At 40.2% G+C, this 19,916-nt stretch overlaps 1 protein-coding gene across 1 annotated transcript in view; it reads left to right on the forward strand.

Annotated features, from left to right (window-relative positions):
• Window positions 1-19,916, forward strand: part of SLC9A9 (solute carrier family 9 member A9) — a 558,573-nt gene that overhangs the window by 11,587 nt on the left and 527,070 nt on the right. Inside the window, exon 2 of the mRNA XM_081234688.1 lies at window positions 5,065-5,267. Within this exon, the coding sequence (XP_081090814.1) occupies window positions 5,065-5,267 (203 nt within the window). The remainder of the gene's footprint in view (window positions 1-5,064; window positions 5,268-19,916) is intronic.

Consider the following 19,916-nt stretch of genomic DNA (forward strand, 5'->3'; position numbering starts at 1 on the left):
TGCTTGGAGAAGGTAATGCCACCAGCCGGCCAAGTGACAGAGCTCAGCAAAGTGTCATGCTTGTGAGGATACAACCTGGGGTCAGGGCTACGCACACATGTGTTCGTGGTATTGCTTTGCTGGGACAGGCTACCACCTTTTCTCCCCGGGCAGGTAGGGTTCTGGTTCATGGCTTACCAAAGAGAGTAGTGGTTTGTGTCCATAAGTCAGGGTAGACAGTCCCCTCTTTTCTTCTGTGCACAAGTGGTTGATGCTCTCTTTACCCTGTATCTTTGTGGGAGTATAAAAATAACCCCTTTTCATTAGCATTTTCTTCCTACTAGCAATCCTACCTTACCTGTCACCTGTTCTCATGCAATACTGGGCTGGAGTGTGTGAACTCAACATTCTACGTTTGTGTCAGCATACAGCTAAAGCTCTGAGTGGCTGTCAAAAGCATTATGAGGCTCTATGAGTAGGTGTCTGGCCTCCAACATTAAGGATTTTCTCATTGCTGCTACTGCACACAAATGGGTGGGTGCATTTGTTAACCGAGTGCATGGTGAGGCTGCAGCTTCCCCACTGGCCCTTGTACTGTGCCAAGATGTTCATTCCTCTCAACCCTTGTGATTGGGGAGAACGAAGGCCAGGGCCTTCTGTCTAGTGTGTTAATTTGGGTCCTCCAAGAAGCAGATGCCGGAGAGAGATTAGCTGTGCAAAAGATTTATTGGGGGAAAATTCCTTTGAGGAAAAATGGGGAGGGAGACTGCGGCTGCTGAGCCAGCTATCAGGTCTTGGAGCAGCCCACCCAGCCCCTGTGGAGAGAGGGAAGGAGGGGAGGCTGCGTAGGAAAAGGTTTAGGCTGCGGTGCAATTCTAAGAAAGGTTGGGCAAAGCTGACGCGGAGGCTTTGAGCCATGGTGACCCTTCAGAGGAGTCCCATCTCCCTGTCTTAGTGCCCCTGCTGCTATCAGTCATTGGCTGGCTTCAGCATGACTGCAGTCGTGAATTCCAGACCATCGGTCAGACTACACGCTCCTCATAGTGGGAGATCTATCTGCAAGGTGCATTTTCATGGCTATTACATCTGGACATCTCTGGCAGCGAGCAGCTTACTCCCCTTACTCCAGTGTGCCGCTTCTCGAAGGCTGGAACCAGAGAGGTACAGAGGGCCAGGCACGGCCGTTTAGCTTTTGAGGCATTGTATGAATTTAACCACAGGAACCCAGGTACTAAGCACTTGTTATTATGACAAATACTTGTTTCCCCTGCTTGAGAAAAAACGGTGGACACTTCATGTTTACTTCTTGTTACTGCACTGAAGGCATATTGCAAAAATAAGCGGCTCACAGCTCACCCTTTGGGAATTTCAGATATTATCAAAACAGATTCTCTCCATTCATGCCCTATGCATGTAGTACCTTGTTTCCCTTCTTTATATTCCACTTAGCAGAAAGCAGAGGTCATAGTATCATTCATGGTAATTGCCAAGTAACTCTTAGAAAACGAGTCCTTCCTAGGATTCCACTAGAGTGTTGGAAAAGTGATGTTCTTACGCAGGCACCCTAAACCATGTGCAGTGTATGTGGTGTGTCTTCCCTTCTCTTTCCTGACTAGTTTTATTGTAGTCATTTGACACTGCACATCGAAGGCTGCCCACTGTTCTGTGATGGGTCAAGTGCTCATGGTGGTTACATACCCATCACTTAGTTTTTCTTGCTGGCAAAGGTTAAGATAAAATATTTCTCACTACTATGGGGGAGTGGGCCAAATACTGAAGCAGGAACAAGTAAGGTAAAAATATTTTTGACAGAAATCTGCTTTCATTCTCACCTATTACTCTAGTTCTCTACATTACTGCCAAAGTGATAGATCTTATATGAAAATCTGACTGTTTTACTGTCCTGCCTAAAATCTTTCAATAGTTCTATATTACCATTGGGTTAAAAATAAAAACTTCTTAGCACGACAGAGGAGTCTCTTTATGACCTGGCCCCTGTGGTCTAGTTTTTCTCTCTCTTTGTCTCTGTCTCTGTCTCTCTCCACCTATTCTCTTCTTACTTCACTGCTGATTCCCTAAATCCATCAGATTTCTTAAATTCCTCTGTATTTATACATTATATTATTAGTTTATCCTAGTGAGTGTTAACACAGAACCACTCACATTTCAGTGACTACACAAGTGAAGTTAACTCTTCACTCAAGTAACAGTCCAGTGCAGGTTTTCCTGGTTGGCGGATGGCTTTCCCCCACCAGGGATGCAGACTTCTTCAGTGTGGTGACTCTGTCTACCTATAGGGCCTTTGTTTCCGCCCCATCCATATGATAAATGGGGAAAGAGAAGGGAGAAAACTCACCTACTTCTTCAGTGCTGTGGCACACATCACTTTTGCTTATATTCCATCGGTGAGAACCCAACCAAATGCCAGAGAGCTGGAAACACAATCTCTGGCCAAGCAGCCACTTCCTGACAACTATTCTACACATTGGCAAACAAAAATCCTAGGGAACATTTATCTGTCTCTGCTATTACTCACGTGCTGCCACCCACATGTGGGGCCTGGATCCCAACTCATTCCCTGATTCAGGTCATCTGGACAAATCTTATGTGACCTTTTAAGATTCATCTAAAGCTTTGCATCATTCACAGAGCTTTGGAGTGTCTCCTCTCTGTACTCGTATAACACAGGGTACTTACCAGCTGTCATAGCACACATCACATTGTATTATAATTGTTTGCTTATGGATCTTCATTTTACAAACTTCAGCTCCTGTAGGACTGGGACTGTATTTTTATTTTAAGTCTATAAATGTCTGAAGCAAAATATGCACCCAACAAATGTTTTATTGAATAAATGAAAGGCCATTAGATGACTAGATTTACAAAAGAGTGGTAAAACCTCCAACCTTTGATGTTTTAAAGAGTGAACTGTGTTTTGACCCACCTCCTAGAGAAATGGAAATAAAGACAAAAATAAACACATGGGACCTAATGAAACTTAAAAGCTTTTGCACAGCAAAGGAAACCATAAACAAGACCAAAAGACAACCCTCAGAATGGGAGAAAATATTTGCAAATGAAGCAACTGACAAAGGATTAATCTCCAAAATTTATAAGCAGCTCATGCAGCTCAATAACAAAAAAACAAACAACCCAATCCAAAAATGGGCAGAAGACCTAAATAGACATTTCTCCACAGAAGATATACAGACTGCCAACAGACACATGAAAGGATGCTCAACATCTTTACTCATTAGAGAAATGCAAATCAAAACTACAATGAGATATCATCTCACACCAGTCAGAATGGCCATCATCAAAAAATCTAGAAACAATAAATGCTGGAGAGGGTGTGGAAAAAAGGGAACACTCTTGCACTGCTGGTGGGAATGTGAATTGGTACAGCCGCTATGGAGAACGGTATGGAGGTTCCTTAAAAAACTACAAATAGAACTACCATATGACCCAGCAATCCCACTACTGGGCATATACCCTGAGAAAAGCATAATTCAAAAAGAGGCATGTACCAAAATGTTCATAGCAGCCCTATTTACAGTAGCCCGGAAATGGAAACAACCTAAGTGTCCATCATCGGATGAATGGGTAAAGAAGATGTGGCACATATATACAATGGAATATTACTCAGCCATAAAAAGAAATGAAATTGAGCTATTTGTAATGAGGTGGATGGACCTAGAGTCTGTCATACAGAGTAAAGTAAGTCAGAAAGAGAAAGACAAATACTGTATGCTGACACGTATATATGGAATTTAAGAAAAAAAAATGTCATGAAGAACATAGGGGTAAGACAGGAATAAAGACACAGACCTACTAGAGAATGGACTTGAGGATATGGAGAGGGGGAAGGGTAAGCTGTGACAAAGTGAAAGAGCAGCATGGACATATATACACTACCAAACATAAGGTAGATAGCTAGTGGGAAGCAGCCGCATAGCACAGGGAGATCAGCTTGGTGCTTTGTGACCGCCTGGAGGGGTGGGATAGGGAGGATGGGAGGGAGACACAAAAGGGAGGGGATATGGAAACATGTATATGTATAACTGATTAAATTTGTTATAAAGCAAAAAGTTTAAAAAAATAAAAATAAAATTAAAAAAAAAAAAAGAGTGAACTGTGGATTTATCCTAAAACAAATACATCAATCCTAATTTTAAATTGAGGAATGTGTGGACCTCTAAAGTTTCTTTGTGATTTTGTTAATAAATCCACAATATTAAGAGAGTTCACATTTATCAGATTACCATGAGCATCCTAACAGAGTCTGTAAACTCAAAAGTCAAGGATTGTCACTTGAGTTCAACTCTTTGCTAAGGGACTATTGTATCATTAGAATGCGTTTGGTTGCAGGTAAGCAGAAACTTGATTTTACATTGTTTGAAAAATTAGAAAATGTATTATGTCACATAACAGGAAGTCTAAAATTAGGGTAGCTCCAGGATAGGTTGATCCAGGGCTCAGTGAAGGCATCCAGGACCTGGGTTCTGTCTATATCTCAGTCCAACCATCCTCAGTATATTGACTGTGTCCTTGGACTGTATCCCCTCGAGGTCACAAGATACCTGCCAGCAAAAAGTAGAGAAACATATTGCCTTGATCATATCCTGAGGGAGAGAATAAGAACACTTGCCCCCTAACCACAGTATATAAGTGCAACCTTTTAGTCTGATGGGGCTGTCTCAGATATGTGCTGATCTGTGGACCAGAAACTTTCTCCAGGGGAATTCCATCTCCTGACTGATTAGATTACTCAGTATCTCTCATGGAGCCAAGGTTTTCTTGAGCACTTGGATAGATAGAAGAGGTGGGTAGCTTTTCTCTCCAAAATCTGTGGGTCCATTAGGAAGGAAAAAAGGAGAAGTATTAACAGTGTCCATCGCAAATATTTTAACAATACAGTCTATTGAGTTGAGCTGGTATCTATGGAAGAGTGAACAATTTTCTAAACCAGGCAACAACCCTTTCTCCTGCCACCTATACAAGTTACAAATCATATATTTGAAAGCATCTAGTAATGAACATTTTAGATTACAGTTCTCCAGTGCAATTATTTATTCTTTATTTTAGGCCTTGTAATGGGATTAATTTTACGATATGCTACAGCACCAACTGATATTGAAAGTGGAACTGTGTATGATTGTGGAAAACTGGTCTTCAGCCCTTCAACTCTGCTGATTAATATCACTGACCAAGTTTATGAATATAAATACAAGAGAGAAATAAGCCGGCACAACATCAGTCCTCATCAAGGCAACGCTATACTTGAAAAGGTAAGGATCCTCCCTCTCTGGTCACATATGTTTGTTTTCCAGTATAAATAATTGCATCATATATGAGCCACCATAAGTAACGCATCCATACACATACATATGCCTTTTTTCAACACCACACTAATGGGGTGATTTAGCTAAGTGGTTAATGCCTTGATATACTCTGATTGTAAGCTCAGTTGTCTGTATTTTTTTCTAGAAGTTGGAAAAATAATGCTTTTTATTATAACTGTTTTGCAAGCCACAGTTACATTAGGTAAAAAGATAATAGTAATTAAGCTGACTCTGCCTTTCATGTTACTTGGTTCAAGTTTTCACATTTTTTTTTTTAAATTTTTGGTTGCATTGGGGTTTTGTTTTGTTTTTTTAATTTTTGGTTCCGTTGGTTGCTGCACGTGGGCTTCCTCTAGTTGCGGTGAGCGGGGGCTACTCTTTGTTGTGGTGCACAGGCTTCTCCTTGCAGTGGCTTCTCTTGTTGCAGAGCACGGGCTCTAGGAGCGCAGGCTTCAGTAATTGTGGCACACGGCCTCAGTAGTTGTGGTGCTTGGGCTCAGTCGTTGTGGCTCACGGGCTCTCGAGCACAGGCTCAGTAGTTGTGGCGCACGGGCTTAGTTGCTCCACAGCATGTGGGATCTTCCCAGATCAAGAATGGAACCTGTGTCCCCTGCATTGGCAGGGGGATTCTTAACCGCTGCACAACCAGGGAAGTGCCACATGTGTGTTTTAAGTGTTGTTGTATATATTACCAGCTGGCTACGCAGTTTAAATCTCCCTTAAGTCAAAAGGAAAATGGAGGGCTTCCCTGGTGGCGCAGTGGTTGAGAGTCCGCCTACCGATGCAGGGGATACCGGTTCATGCCCCAGTCCGGAAGGATCCCACATGCCGCGGAACGGCTGGGCCCGTGAGCCATGGCCGCTGAGCCTGCACGTCCGGAGCCTGTGCTCCGCAACGGGAGAGGCCACAGCAGTGAGAGGCCCACGTACCGCAAAAAAAAAAAAAAAAAGAAAGAAAAAAAAGAAAGAAAGAAAGAGCCCTGACTTCATTAAGTTGAACTCCATCATTTTATAGATGAGTAAAAGAAGAACTTAAGCCCTAAAATTGATTTAAGTCAGTGATTTACAAACTTGTCTGAATTTTGGAATCATTTGAGGCTGCAGAAAATCCTGATGCTTGTGTTCCACCCCTGGAGTTTGTAATTTTACTGGATTGGGATGCCACCTGAGCTTTGGAACTTTTAGAAGATCACCCGGTGATTCTTTTTTTTTTTAATTTTTTATACAGCAGGTTCTTATTACATATCTATTTTATACATATTAGTGTATATATGTCAATCCCAATCTCTCAATTCAACCCCCCCCCGCCCCCGCTTTTCCCCCTTTCACCAGGTGATTCTAGTGTGCAGACAAGGTTGGGAATCACTGATTTTGGTCCTGTGTTGTGTTCAGGTGAATATAGTGAGGAGAGAAATGCCGCTTTTCTGTTGCTTCTCCTCGCCTCCACTGCTGCAGATCTATCAGCCCCTTTTATACACAAAGTACTTTTCTTGCTTCTGGACCTCTACACATGTTATTCTTTTTGCCTAAAATGGTCTTACTCCTTCTCTTTGGGTGCCAGCCTCCTTCTTATCCCTAGAATCTTGAGATGCCATCCCTTCAGAGAGGGCTTGCCCTGTGATTTTCTCACACTGTATCCCCTCTCTCTCTTTCTCTCCTGCCCTCTCTTTTGTTTCAAAGTACTTAGCACCATATGAAATTTTATATGTATTTTCTTGCTTATTAATTATCATTCTTACATTGTTTGATGTCCACTAGACTGTAAACTTCACAAAGGCAGGGATCATGCCTTTTTTATTGACCAGTGTATCCCCAAAGACTACCACAGGGCCCGATGCATATTGCTGCTAAATAAGTAGTTTGTGAATGAATGAATGAGTAAATGGAAGAATCTGAGAGCTTGGTGGGGTATATACAGCTAGACTATTTGGAAGTTATCATCTTGGAGTTGGTAGAATAGTGTCCTGGATACTTAATGGTTGAAGAGACTAAGATATTATCTAATCTTAGTTGTGTACATATAGATAGAAATTCATATCCAGAGAAATTATTTGGTGGGTCCAGGGCCCCACTACTGGTCAGAGGCAGAACTGAGACCCATAGCACTTTACTCTGAGTCCTGAGTGATTTATCATATCCCACATCATTGGACAGGCTCTTGAGTGGCCCTGTGGACAGAGAAGGACTGAGGCCTGGGCTATCTTACACTGAGATGGGTGGAAGGAGATGAGGACCAGTGCTGGAAAGAGAAGAGGATGGTCAGAATTACAGAAAGAGGTCTAGCACCCTGGTGTTACAGAAGTCATTGGTGCGGCTCCACTGGGACCTTTTTCTTTGTGGTACAGATTTAAGGGAGTATTTGGCCTTTGTTTCTAAAAGTTACAGGATGAGGAAATGAGTTTTACTCTCAGAAGAATGTAGTTTAAGGGCTTGGATGAAATTTCTGACTTCAGGATTTGAAGAGGCTGAAATAAATTCCTGTGCCATATAATCATCTCTTGGAATACTCGTAAGAGCACGTGTGTTTCTGAGATGGTTAGGCCTTGATGTGTTTGGAAACAGCTCTGGGCTTGATGGCTCCCTGAGTTTCTTCCAATAAGAAGGTATAAAACTGGAAAATATGAGAGCTGTTGGCATGTATATATGCAGCAGTGTACTGTGCTTTTATGCCACATTATAAACATATAAAAATTTCAGGAAATACCATATGCCAAGCTTCTTTTGGTCATGCTCAATACAGATAAGGAAAAAATATTTTCGCTTAAAGATGTGTGAAAACAGTATTTTTCTATATGTTATGAGCAGCTGATGATCTCAAAACAACCTTCTGAGAGAATAAAACTAGATCGTGTTGCTTTGTATCTATCCGGTTAATGCTTCCAACACTGTTTGTCAAACTGTTCTGTGGATCTCATGTATCCTTAAGTAGTTTTAACTGAGTGGGGCCTATATTCTATTACACAGTGGCTTTACAGACATTAGTTTGTTACAGAGTACTTAGGCATTCTAAGATGTCTACTAAGCATTTCTGAATTTCATATCAATAGGAAGTTTAAATCTTGCTCTTGAAGAGCAGGAGATAAAAGAACTTTCTCCATCACTCATTTATTCATTCTTTCAACACAAGTGAACTGAGTGAGTCTCATCCATTTCAATTCTGAAATAAAGAATGATCTCAAAGAGTTTATTAGTAAATTGGAGAAAACACAGCATATGAATAAATGAACAAATACACCACAAGACAGCTATCAAAGGAGTGGGTCAGATACCATAGACATTCAGAGGGGACAATATTATTTCTTGTTAGGGTGACAGGAAAGATTTCAAAGAAGGATAGCTGATTAACTCTGGTGGTGATATATATAGTGTGTGAAGGTAGGAGAGTCATTCCAAGCAGAGGTAAAAGCATGATGTGGAGGTAGAAAAAGGGGTAGAGAGTATTCCAAGAAAGAAAAACATTTCCAATAATTTGAAGTATGGAAGACCAGTGAAACATAGGGTGGGAATAAAGGCAGATCTTGGTTACGGAATCCCTTAAATGCCAGGCTGAGTAATGCCTACTCTATTGGTAGTCAGTGGAAGAGTGCAGTGTTGACAAAAGAAAATAAATAGTTAGGCTCCTGTGCACAAAGTAGAGAGTGAAAGCAGAGAGACAGATGAGGCTAAGCTTGAATGGTACCAAGGGGCAGATGAAAGAGAAGCAAGAAAGGAAGACGCTGTAGAGTTTGGACCAATTGGGCACAAGGATGAAGAGAGAAGAGCTAATTCTGCTACCCTCTCTTGTGGGTTCACAGACAGTGGCAGGACAGAAATGGGGACCTTAAAAGTTAAGGGAAGGAGCTGGTTTGTAGTGGAAAATCACAAGTATAGTTTAAAACTGATGAATGAATTAATTTGTCTCATCATTAATTTATCATTGATTTAACACATTATGTTTTTCCACATTGAGTTGGAAAGGTCAGCAGACCATTTGGCTGGAAAAGTCTTGCAGACCCTGTAGGTTTTCAAAAAGTTGTCAGCACAGTTAAATTTATACTTCCTATAACTTATAAGTCAGTTGACTGTAATGTGAAAAGTCAAAGGAAACTACCCAGTGAAATGTTTGCCAAGTCTTCACTTCCTGTGTGACAAGTGACACTATCATTTGGTGAGGAAAGTTATTTTGGAGTAAGTTACACTGCTGAGTAATCTGTCCTGTCTATTGTTTCAGTAAAGAGAATTACCAGGCGAATAGGTCACCCTGAAGCTGTTATCAATTGTGCTGATAATACTGTATATTTTTGAGATATTTTAAGGAAGTCCTTATAGCCACAGCTAATTATACGACTTTAAAAAATAATTTTGTATTTGAAGTATCAAAACATCAGGGTCTTAATATTTTTCTCACTGTCCAACTTTTTCTGATGGTGATTTTGACTGTCTGTGGTTCGGAGTCTTAATTCTCACATATTTATTTGTAAACTATTTCTGTTCTTTCCATTCTTTCTTATTGCTTGATTATTCTGGCTCAGAGGCAAGCTCTTCTGGTAACAGGAACAGCTTGATCAGAAGGAGTCATTAGACCATGAGATAAATATGTGCAGTTAGTGCTGGGGCACTTTTGGAGAGGATAAAGAAAAGACAGGAAAGAAATCGCTAAAACTGTTCTAGGCACATAAATCAGCACTTTGGGTTTGGAGAAACATTTGTAGGACACTATCAACTATTTCTCCATTCTATAGAGAACAGGGATTCATGATTTATGTTTCTTTATCATGACAAGTCCTGACTCTTACACATGAGATTGTCCTGGGGGGATCTCAAGCTTGGCAGAGCATGGGATGAGGCTGTTTGGATAGACTTAGCTACTTTCATCGTAAATCTTAGTTAAGAGATCTGTTGTTAATAAAGAAAGCTAACATTTTAAATTTGTATTATCTGGTTCTTCCACCTTTGTTCAACTTTCTTTGTAGAACATTGGCCTGAGAAATGATTTCAGAACTGTCTCGACTCTAAATATTCCATTAAAATTTTTTTCCAATTTTATTGAGATAAAATTAACATATAAAGTTATATTAGCTTAAGGTTCACAACATAATGATTTTATATAGATATATAGATATCTATATATATATCAAATGCAAAATGATCATCACAATAAGTTTAGTTAACATTCATCACCTCATGTAGTTACAAATTTTTTTTGTGATGAGAACTTTTAAGTTCGTAACAACTTTTGAATATACAATACAATGTTATTAACTATAGTCACCATGCTGTACATTATATCCCCAGGATTTATTTATCTTATAACTGGAACTTTGTATCTTTGGACCACTTTCAACTATTTTTCACACTCCTCATCTCTCAGGTCTTGCAACGACCAATCTGTTCCCTGTTTCCATGAGTTCATTGTTTTTTTTTTCTAGATTCCAAGTTAGTGAGATCATACAGTAGTTGCCTTTCCCTATCTTATGTCACTTAGCATAATGTTCTCAAGGTCCATCCATGTTGTTGCAAATGATAGGGTTTCCTGCTTTTGTACTGTCGAATAATTCAATTGCATATATATATATATATATATATATATATATACACCACATTTTCTTAATCCAATTATCCATCAGTGGACACTTAGGTCATTTCCATGTCTTGGCTATTGTAAATAATGAGACAGTGAACATGGGTGTGTGGCTATCTCTCCAAGATCCTAATTTCAATTCCTTTGGATATATTCTCAAAAGTGGGATTGCTGGATCATATGGTAGTTCTATTTTTTAATTTTTTGAGAAACCTCCATATTGTTTTCCATGCTGGCTGCACCAATTTTCATTCCCACAAACAGTGTGAATAGTGTTCCTTTTTCTCTACATAGTGGTCAACACTTGTTATCTTTTGTCTTTCTGATAATAGCCATTCTAACCGGTGTGAGATGATATCTCCTATGTCGTTGTGATTTTGATTTGCATTTCCCTGATGATTAGTTCCATTTGATTTTAATTTAGTCATTGAACAACATAGATTTTCTTTAGTCATTTAGTCATTCAACAAATATTTATTGATTGGACACTAATCATATGCCAGTTTGTTTTAGATGATGCAAATACAGTAGTGAACAAAGCAAAGTCCTCAATCTCATGGAGCTTAGGTTCTAGGGGAGAGACAGATAAAGTACAGTTCAACATAAGTATTCATAATCTAATGCCAGCTGGAGACACGTGCTATAAAGAAAGGTTAACAGGGCTTCCCTGGTGGCGCAGTGGTTGAGAATCCGCCTGCTGATGCAGGGGACACGGGTTCGTGCCCCGGTCCGGGAAGATCCCACATGCCGCGGAGCGGCTGGGCCCGTGAGCCATGGCCGCTGAGCCTGCGCGTCCGGAGCCTGTACTCTGCAACGGGAGAGGCCACAACAGTGAGAGGCCCGCGTACAAAAAAAAAAAAAAAAAAAAAAAAAGAAAGGTTAACAAAATGAGGGGATGGTGAGAGAAGTGTATTTAGGTATGTCCTGCAGGGAAGGTCTCATTGAGGATGTGAAGCTGGAGCCAAGATCTGAATGAAGTTGGAGTGAGCCACGCAGAGATCTGTAAGCAGAGAATTTCAAAACAGAGGGCAAAACTAAATAAGACTAGGTGCCTTTGCTTTCTGGAGGTCATTTTCTTCCCTTTCCAGTTCTTTGCTATATTTTTCATCAACATCCAACACCATTTTTGTCTATACAAAAAGTTCTGGAAAAATTCTATTTGTTGTGGTTGAGAAGGGTAGAGGAGAAGAAGAGAGACGTCCACTTGGAATGGGCAGTGAAAATGCAGAAAACGTAGAAATAACAGAACATTGTGCCCCAAAGACTGGCAGGCTCTGCCTAGCATCCTGGCAATTTTTGCAGTCTGGCCTTCAGAATGCACAGTCCAGACCCAAAGGAGTTGTTCTACTACAGTTTGACTGTAACTTGGAGCACCCCCAATGCAGGATTAAGAATTACCCTAGACAGATCTATGTGGCAGAGTTTGGATTAAGCCCTTGCCACCTGGAAAGCAGCTCAGCTTTCTAACACAGGGCTATGGAGGCAGCACTCAAAAACTCTTATGACTTCCTTTCTTCTTCTTCACAGATCATCACTCAGGACTCATGTTCTAAGGAAACTGACCACTGGAACATTTATTTGTGGCAGGGATTGCATTCCAACCAGCTGTCTGATTTTATTTCTTAACAAAAAGCCTAGCTACTCAAAATAATGTAAAAACTGTTGGTGGCAATGGTCTCTTGGAGTGTCATGTGATTAGAGCACAGATTGTACTGATATCTCTCATATTCACTCTTGGCTGGGAAAGGAAGGAAGTCACGTGAAAGTGTATGAGTAGGATGAACACTGGCATGGTGCTCTTTCTAACATGACAAAATTTGATAAGAGGAGAGCAGCTATGGAATAAAGGGATAGCTTCTCAGAGTCCTGGCTTCAAGCCCGAGAAAATATCCCAGACCACCATGGGGAGAAACAACTGAGCTGCCCACCCATCTCCCAATCACCTCTGCCTCCTGACTGTTGCCTGGTCTTGGGCCATCTTAGCACGTCCATTTGGTCATCCATTTGCCTGGTTCCAGAAGGGACTTAAAGTGGTAGCACAGACACATTTTTAGGAACTATGGGAGCCAACACGGCAGACCACACCGTGGACTAGCATTTTGGGGTGCTGAGTAGCCATCCACTTAGCTATCAAATGACAGGTTTTCAAAGCTATTTTGGGGGGAGGGGGGTGGCTGAGGGCTCTGAAGCTATTCTCTCCACTTCCCTATCCTACTCAGTTCAAGATCATGGTGAAATATATTCCATGAGAGGCCAATCTTAAAAGAATGACTTATACCTTGTTATTTGTTACTATTTTCTGTAATTATTAATGTCTTGTATTTATTGTGTGTTATCTCAGAACAAAATATTCCTCCTAGGTGATCTTTCCAAAAAACACCAAAGTATTATTCTTTTAAACATCAGCACATATGTGCTGGGAACTGGAGTGTATGAGGCAGCATAATATGGTTAGAGCCCCACGCTGCAATCAGAATACCTGGGTTTAAATCCCTGGTCTGCCTTTTTTTTTTTTTTTTTTTTTTTTTTGTGGTACGCGGGCCTCTCGCTGCTGTGGCCTCTCCCATTGCGGAGCACAGACTCCGGATGCGCAGGCTCAGCGGCCATGGCTCACGGGCCCAGCCGCTCCGCGGCATGTGGGATCCTTACCGACTGGGGAACGAACCAGCGTCCCCTACATCGGCAGGCAGACTCTCAAACACTGCGCCACCAGGGAAGCTGCCCTGGTCTACCTTTAACCTGATCTTTAGCATGTGACCTAACCCTTGGTGCCTTTGTTTCGTCAAATGAGGCAATACTAGTACCAACCTCAAAAGGTTATTATGAGGACTAAATTAAATAATTCATATAACCAGATAATATGTTATAGCATTAATAAGTCCTCAGTAGATATTAATTGTTATTATTAAGCACCAGCTAACTGCTAAGTACTTTAAAACACTGATTTCCATACTTTGATATGTGCATCAGTAAAACACTATTATGTGTACCTAATATATGCCTATTTATTTACAAATGAGATGAAAGTTCTATTGTACCAATGTACTGTGTATATTATAAAGCAGTATCAAACTAGAATTTTTTAAAGGATGAGATAAAAGTAAAATGTAAAAAGTTTTTTGCACACTCAGGTGGATCACCTTGTTTACTTCCTAACATATGTACACCTCAACTTAAGGACCAATAGAATAGTTCATATTTTATTAAAATTTTATTTTTATTTTAACTATTTTTGATGTTTCCTGAAAAAATCTGCTCTTCTCTAAAATCTTACTATATTCTGAGTCTCAGCAGCACCAGTATGTACATGGGCTCTTGGCCTGAGATAGGGATGCTCTTAGGGGCTGTGAGCTTTGTGAGAACATTCAACCCCACCCTAAGTGATCCCACACTGCCATACTTCAGTACCTAGTTCTATCGTCTCAAAGCTCCAGCTGGTGTTCTCCTACTGTATCTTAGCTGAGTTGTAAATTAAGATTTATATCTATGATGTTGGATTAATGTCTGTCTCCTCACCAGACTATAGGCCCCAGGAGAGGAGGAGGGACCAGGTCTGTCTGTGGTCACATTGTATTCCCAGCTGACAGCACATGCGTGCTGGTGCCTGGCACATGGTTGATACTCTGTGGACCCTGGCAAGTGAGTGGGTGATATAATGAAGTATTCTTCTCTGCTTTTCAGTTGCAACTTCTCACTGCTACTGTGTCCTGTCTTAGTTGTCAGCCATTTTATACCCAAGTATCTATCACAGATTTCTCCTCAGAGTGAAGTACCAGGACTTTGTGATGGCCTTTTGCTACTCGGAGGGTTGAATTGCTGGCAGTCTCATCTCCAAATAATTGAGTAAGGATAGAGGGAGAGGGAGAAAAGGAGGCTGGGTACAGGAGAGACAAACAGAGGGAGAGAGAAGGAGGGAGGGAGAAAGAGAGATTTCTCATAAGGCTTATAGTCTCAGTAGATAAAACTTAAAACAGATCTTTCAATTTCTTTCCTCTTTGCTTTATTCCTTCTAAAACATTAAACTGTGGCGAGAGTGCACATTTATCATTGCTGGGCTCCAGTGAGTAGTTATATAAGGTTCTATCCAACTGCATTTCCTGGTTCTTCCCAAAGGTCATTAAGAAGCTCCTCATTAGTAGCTTATACAGCCTGAAGGTAGGATATGCATCAGTGGCACAGGAAGGGTGGGGACCATCAAGAGAGGTGAGAACCTTAAGGAAGCTGTGCATTTAACTGGCTTGTCTCCTGATGCCATGTGAGCCTGTCTTGTGTTAGGGGTCTCCCAGCTAGCTGCTCCTCTCAGATCCATTTTTAATTATAAGGCTACACATGGTCTGATTTACAGAGTTCTGCCTCAGGTGAAGGTGTGTGAGTTGAGAATGTCTACAAATTCAGGTTCTCTTCACTGTTCCTTTTTTGTTTGGTTTGGTTTGGTTTGGTTGGCCATGCCACAAGGCATGCAGGATATTAGTTCCCCAACCAGGGGTAGAACCTGTGCCCCCTGCAGTGGAAGCACAGAGTCCTAACCACTGGACCACCAGGGAAGTGCTCTCTTCACCATTCTTTCTGACTATTGGGTTCCTAGAGGACTCAGAGGTGGGGTTTAATGGGATGGTTAAGTGCTCTTGAGCTCAACACCTTATGAATGGAAGAGGAAGAAAGGCTGAGAGGGCCAAGGGAGAAGTTAAGCTGTGATGCAGGCCCAACAATTTTGTCTAACTCCCTGGGAAGCTCTGGAGTTAGAATGGCTCTTCAGAGTCATCCACGGTTGGACTGAGATGGCCTGGACTCTAAAATACCAAATCATTTTTTCTTTGGATGTGGGCTACTCTGGGAAGGGCGTGACTTTGCGTGAGCTGCCTCTTTTCAGTCTTGGCAATCTCTGAAGGGGCTGACAGCATTCTAAGCGGCAGAGGTGACAAAGCCTTCAATGAAGGAAAATCCCAGTGTCTAACACATTGACCCTTGTAGGGGAGAAAAATCTTTCTTTCTGCCTGTCTAGGTTTTTGACTAGGGCCCTTGTAACAGAAGACAGATTAACAAGAGAAAGACAAACAGAAGTTTATTAACATATTTATTTCATGTATACCTGGGAGAAATCTAGGGAATGAGTAACCCAGAGAGATGGCTTACAATTCAGGCTTCAGTACCATCTTTAGCTAAAATAATGAAAAGTGTGTAGGGGAGGCAAGTTTTAGGAAGGTGACCAGGACATGTTTGGTAAAGAGGGTAAGGTTATTATGCAGATTTAAGTCTGTACCTTTTTTATTGATAAGTTTCATATGATTTAGAGTCATCCTTCTCTTCCTAGAAGGAAACACCCTTACAAACGGAGGCTTCCTTAATGTAAGTTTCCCTTACAAAAGGGTAACTTCTACTCTGTTTTCAGAGCTTCTCCTGTGTCTGCTGTTTCTCAAAATAATCAGGTCAACATAATTCTAAGGCCAAAGCATATTTTGGGGGGAGGTAAGGGGGCTAGGCAACCCACACAGCAAAGGGCACCAGCAACCAATCCGAGCTATATGTAGGGAGTTAAAAGGTCAGGAGTCTGGGTGTCTAGGGTCAGGAGTAGGAAACCATATCATTTGATTTTCAAACTGGAACTCTTGAGAGCTAAGTGAGGCATGATAAATAATTAGGCCAGGACAACAGGTATTACCTGGGACTGTTCTGGTCAAACCAGAAGGTATGGTTACCTTAGTAAAGGGTCACAAAGTTAACAGAGGTAAGTTCATATGTCAAGAATCTTATGCAGAAACATAGGAGACTCTCTGCCCATCGGTATCTAGGTGCTGTGGCAATGATCTGGAAAATGTAGGTGTTTTTTATGTATTTGAAGCTCATGAGGACACATCCAGTAGTGGAGTGGATAACCTGAACCCATATGTGGATGGCAGATGGACTATTTTAGTTAAGAAGGAGGTCCCTGGCGTCATATTACTTGGTTCGAATGCTACTTAACAGCTGTGTGATGCTGGATGAGATGATTAGTTTTCCTATGCTTCAACCTCCCCATTTGTAAAATGGGATATTCCTAACTATCAGTACTTTGTAGGGTCATTGTGAGTTGCAAATGAGAAAATACATGTAAAGCACTTAGAATAGTGCCTGGTACATAGTAAGTGTTCAAGGTATATTAAGTGTTAGTTTTGTTATCTTTATTGTTATCAACAAAGCAATGGACTCACAATTAGAAGCTAAGGTTTGAGTCCAAGTCTTACTACTTACAAGGTGTGACTTTGTGAAAGCTACATATCTCTCTGAGCCTTGGTTGCACCTCTGTAGACATGGGGTGTTCACAGTACTTACCTCAAAAGGTTGTTGTAAAGAAAAAATGAGAGTCTGTGTATGAAGGCACTTTTAAAACTGTAACAGCCTTACGGAAATGTCAGGGTTTTTAAAAATTATTACTTATTATTGTAATTAATTGACAAGTGGTAACTGTACTAGTCTATAAGTGAGGAAGACAGACCCTGAGCTTCAGCCCTGCCTAACTTATAATGACTGTGCATTCCCTTTTCCATAGTAGTTGTTATTTCCATTTCAGTCTCACCATTATTCCATGAGGTGATCAGATATCACCCCTATGTTTCAGAAACTGAGGCTCTGAAAGCTTATGTGACTTGGTCAAGATTGATCCGTGGCCCAAATGGTCTTCTGACTTTGAGTTCAGTGTTCTTTCCACACCTCTTTGTTGCCAAGCTAAATATTTAGAATTATATGAATGTTTTGTTCTCAGTTCTCCACTTAAGTTTGCCTGGGTTTATAAACATTACCTACCTCCAATGAAATACCAGTGCTTATATCTGTCATTTTTGCATGTATAATGTTCACAATAGTGTATTTCTAACTTCTAGAATTTTAATTACTTGAAAAGTCATCATAGTTTTGTGAGAAATCTCACAATTTCTCAATGATAATTTATAATTATTATTACAAATAAAATATATTTACATATATTTTACATATTTTTCTATGTGATTTAAATCAGATGGTCTCTCAAACTTTGCAACTTGCTTTATTTATTTATTATTGTACCCTTACCTTTCCTCAGGCTTTTAAAAGTTTAGGGTAAACAGCCAATTATAAAACTTCAGGAGAAAATATATTTATGACATCAAGATAAGAGAAGATTTTTTAAAGAAGTTACCAAAAGCTGAATCAAAGTAAAAATGGAATAAATTTTACTACATTAAAATGAAAAACTTTTGCATGAAAAGACACCATGACAAAGTTAAAAAACAATGTTAAAAAGTTTAAGGAGGTGAGAGAATAGAAGAATGTATTTGAAGTGTAAATAACCAAAACAGAATAGTAATCAGGTTGTGTGAAGAACTAATAAACAAGAAAAAGTCATACTGGGTAAAAGGTATGATCCAAAAATTCACTAAAGAGATGTCACAAAAGACCAATAAACAAGGAAAATATGCTTATTTCATTAGTAATGGGAAATGCAAAGAAAACAGTAATGTGGTAGCAGCTCATATATATCTTACTGGTAAAAATTAGAAATTTGTCAATACTAAGTGTTGGCTAGAAGGTGGAGAAATACTTCTAGACTTTCCCATGGAGTGTAAATGGTGTAACCACTTTAAAGTTACTTCAACCTACTACTGTTGAAGATTCGTATACCTTATCATCCAGCAGTTCTACTGCTATGTATTTTCCTCTTTTAGAGAAATCTACACATGTATGCAAAGGCTTAAGTACAAGAATATCTATTGCATTATTTTTAGTCATAGTGAAAATAGGAAAATACCTAATTGCCCTAATTCTCTTATCAGAGAAGGGAAAAAATTGTGATATATTCATCCAACAGAAGGCTATACAGCAGTTGAAACGAATAGACAAGATCCACATGTATTAACATAGATAAATTGTAAGAACACTTCTGAATGTAAAAAGCAGGATACAAAAGGCTAGTTATGGCTAAATTTCTGTAAAATTTTAAAATACACAAATAATACTAATTATTTCTATGAATACATGTATATGAAGTACAAGATTACAGTCATGGAAGGAAAACACTTTCTAACTTCAGGGTATTGGTCACTTCTGGGGAAGGGTCTTCAACTCTGACACATCATTTAAAACTTGTTTGAAGCAAAAATAAGAATATAAATATAATAAAAAGAGAAACAGCTCTGGTTTAGGATTTCAAAGTTCAGTGGTGCCTCTGAGTGATCCTGTGATTTTCCACATGTCCCTTGAACTTTCTGGGGGACAATATTAGGTCAGGGTTTCAAACACTTTTTAGCAGAGGAACACTTCATTCAAAGAAAATCTGAAAATCCTTCACAATGTGTGAAACAGGTAAAATCAAAACTGCTCAGGCAGAACCTGGAGAGCAGAGCCAGGGTGGACGCAGCGCAGTTGTCTCCACTTCCCATCACCACCACTCCCTCTGTGCAGTCCAGGGATTGGCAGAAATCAGTTTGTAGACCCCTAAGTTCGGTGACGTCTAAGGCAGCTTCTCCTTCTGACAGCCTGTGTGTCTGTGGCACTCTGTATTTCTTAAACAACAGCCTACAGGAGGTAAAGCCTATTTCTCTGATGAGTCCCTGCCACATATAAGAGCTCTGTAGGAAGCCATCTGGAAAAATGAAGAATGCTTTTCACTGTGAATAACGATCTCCTAACCTGGCCGTTCCATAGATTTGAATGTCAAGAGCAGGATTTCTCCCAATTTTTAAAAGACAGTAATTCATTATCTTTTTGCTGCTTGTATGGCCTCCTTACCTCCCTAAACTTATATCCTTACCATTCTTTGTCCTGATCTCACTTATTCTAAGTAAATATTGTTGAATGAATGGATGTCTCCTGGGTTTGGTCCTTTCTTTCCATTCTGTCAGTCACCTTCATTCACATTGTTATTACCTTGTGCTCATTTTGGTTCTGTGACTTGACAACGGTTTCCCTTCATCCAGGCTAAACTTGAGGCCCCTTCAAACTAATCTACCTGAGACACCTTTTTTTTAATGACTTTAATTTATTTTTTGAGTAAGCAATACATTCATGTGGCTCAACGTACAAAAG

The sequence above is a fragment of the Mesoplodon bidens genome (genome assembly GCF_964165515.1).
Source record: "Mesoplodon bidens genome assembly, chromosome: 5".
Classification (NCBI taxonomy): Eukaryota; Metazoa; Chordata; class Mammalia; order Artiodactyla; family Ziphiidae; genus Mesoplodon; species Mesoplodon bidens.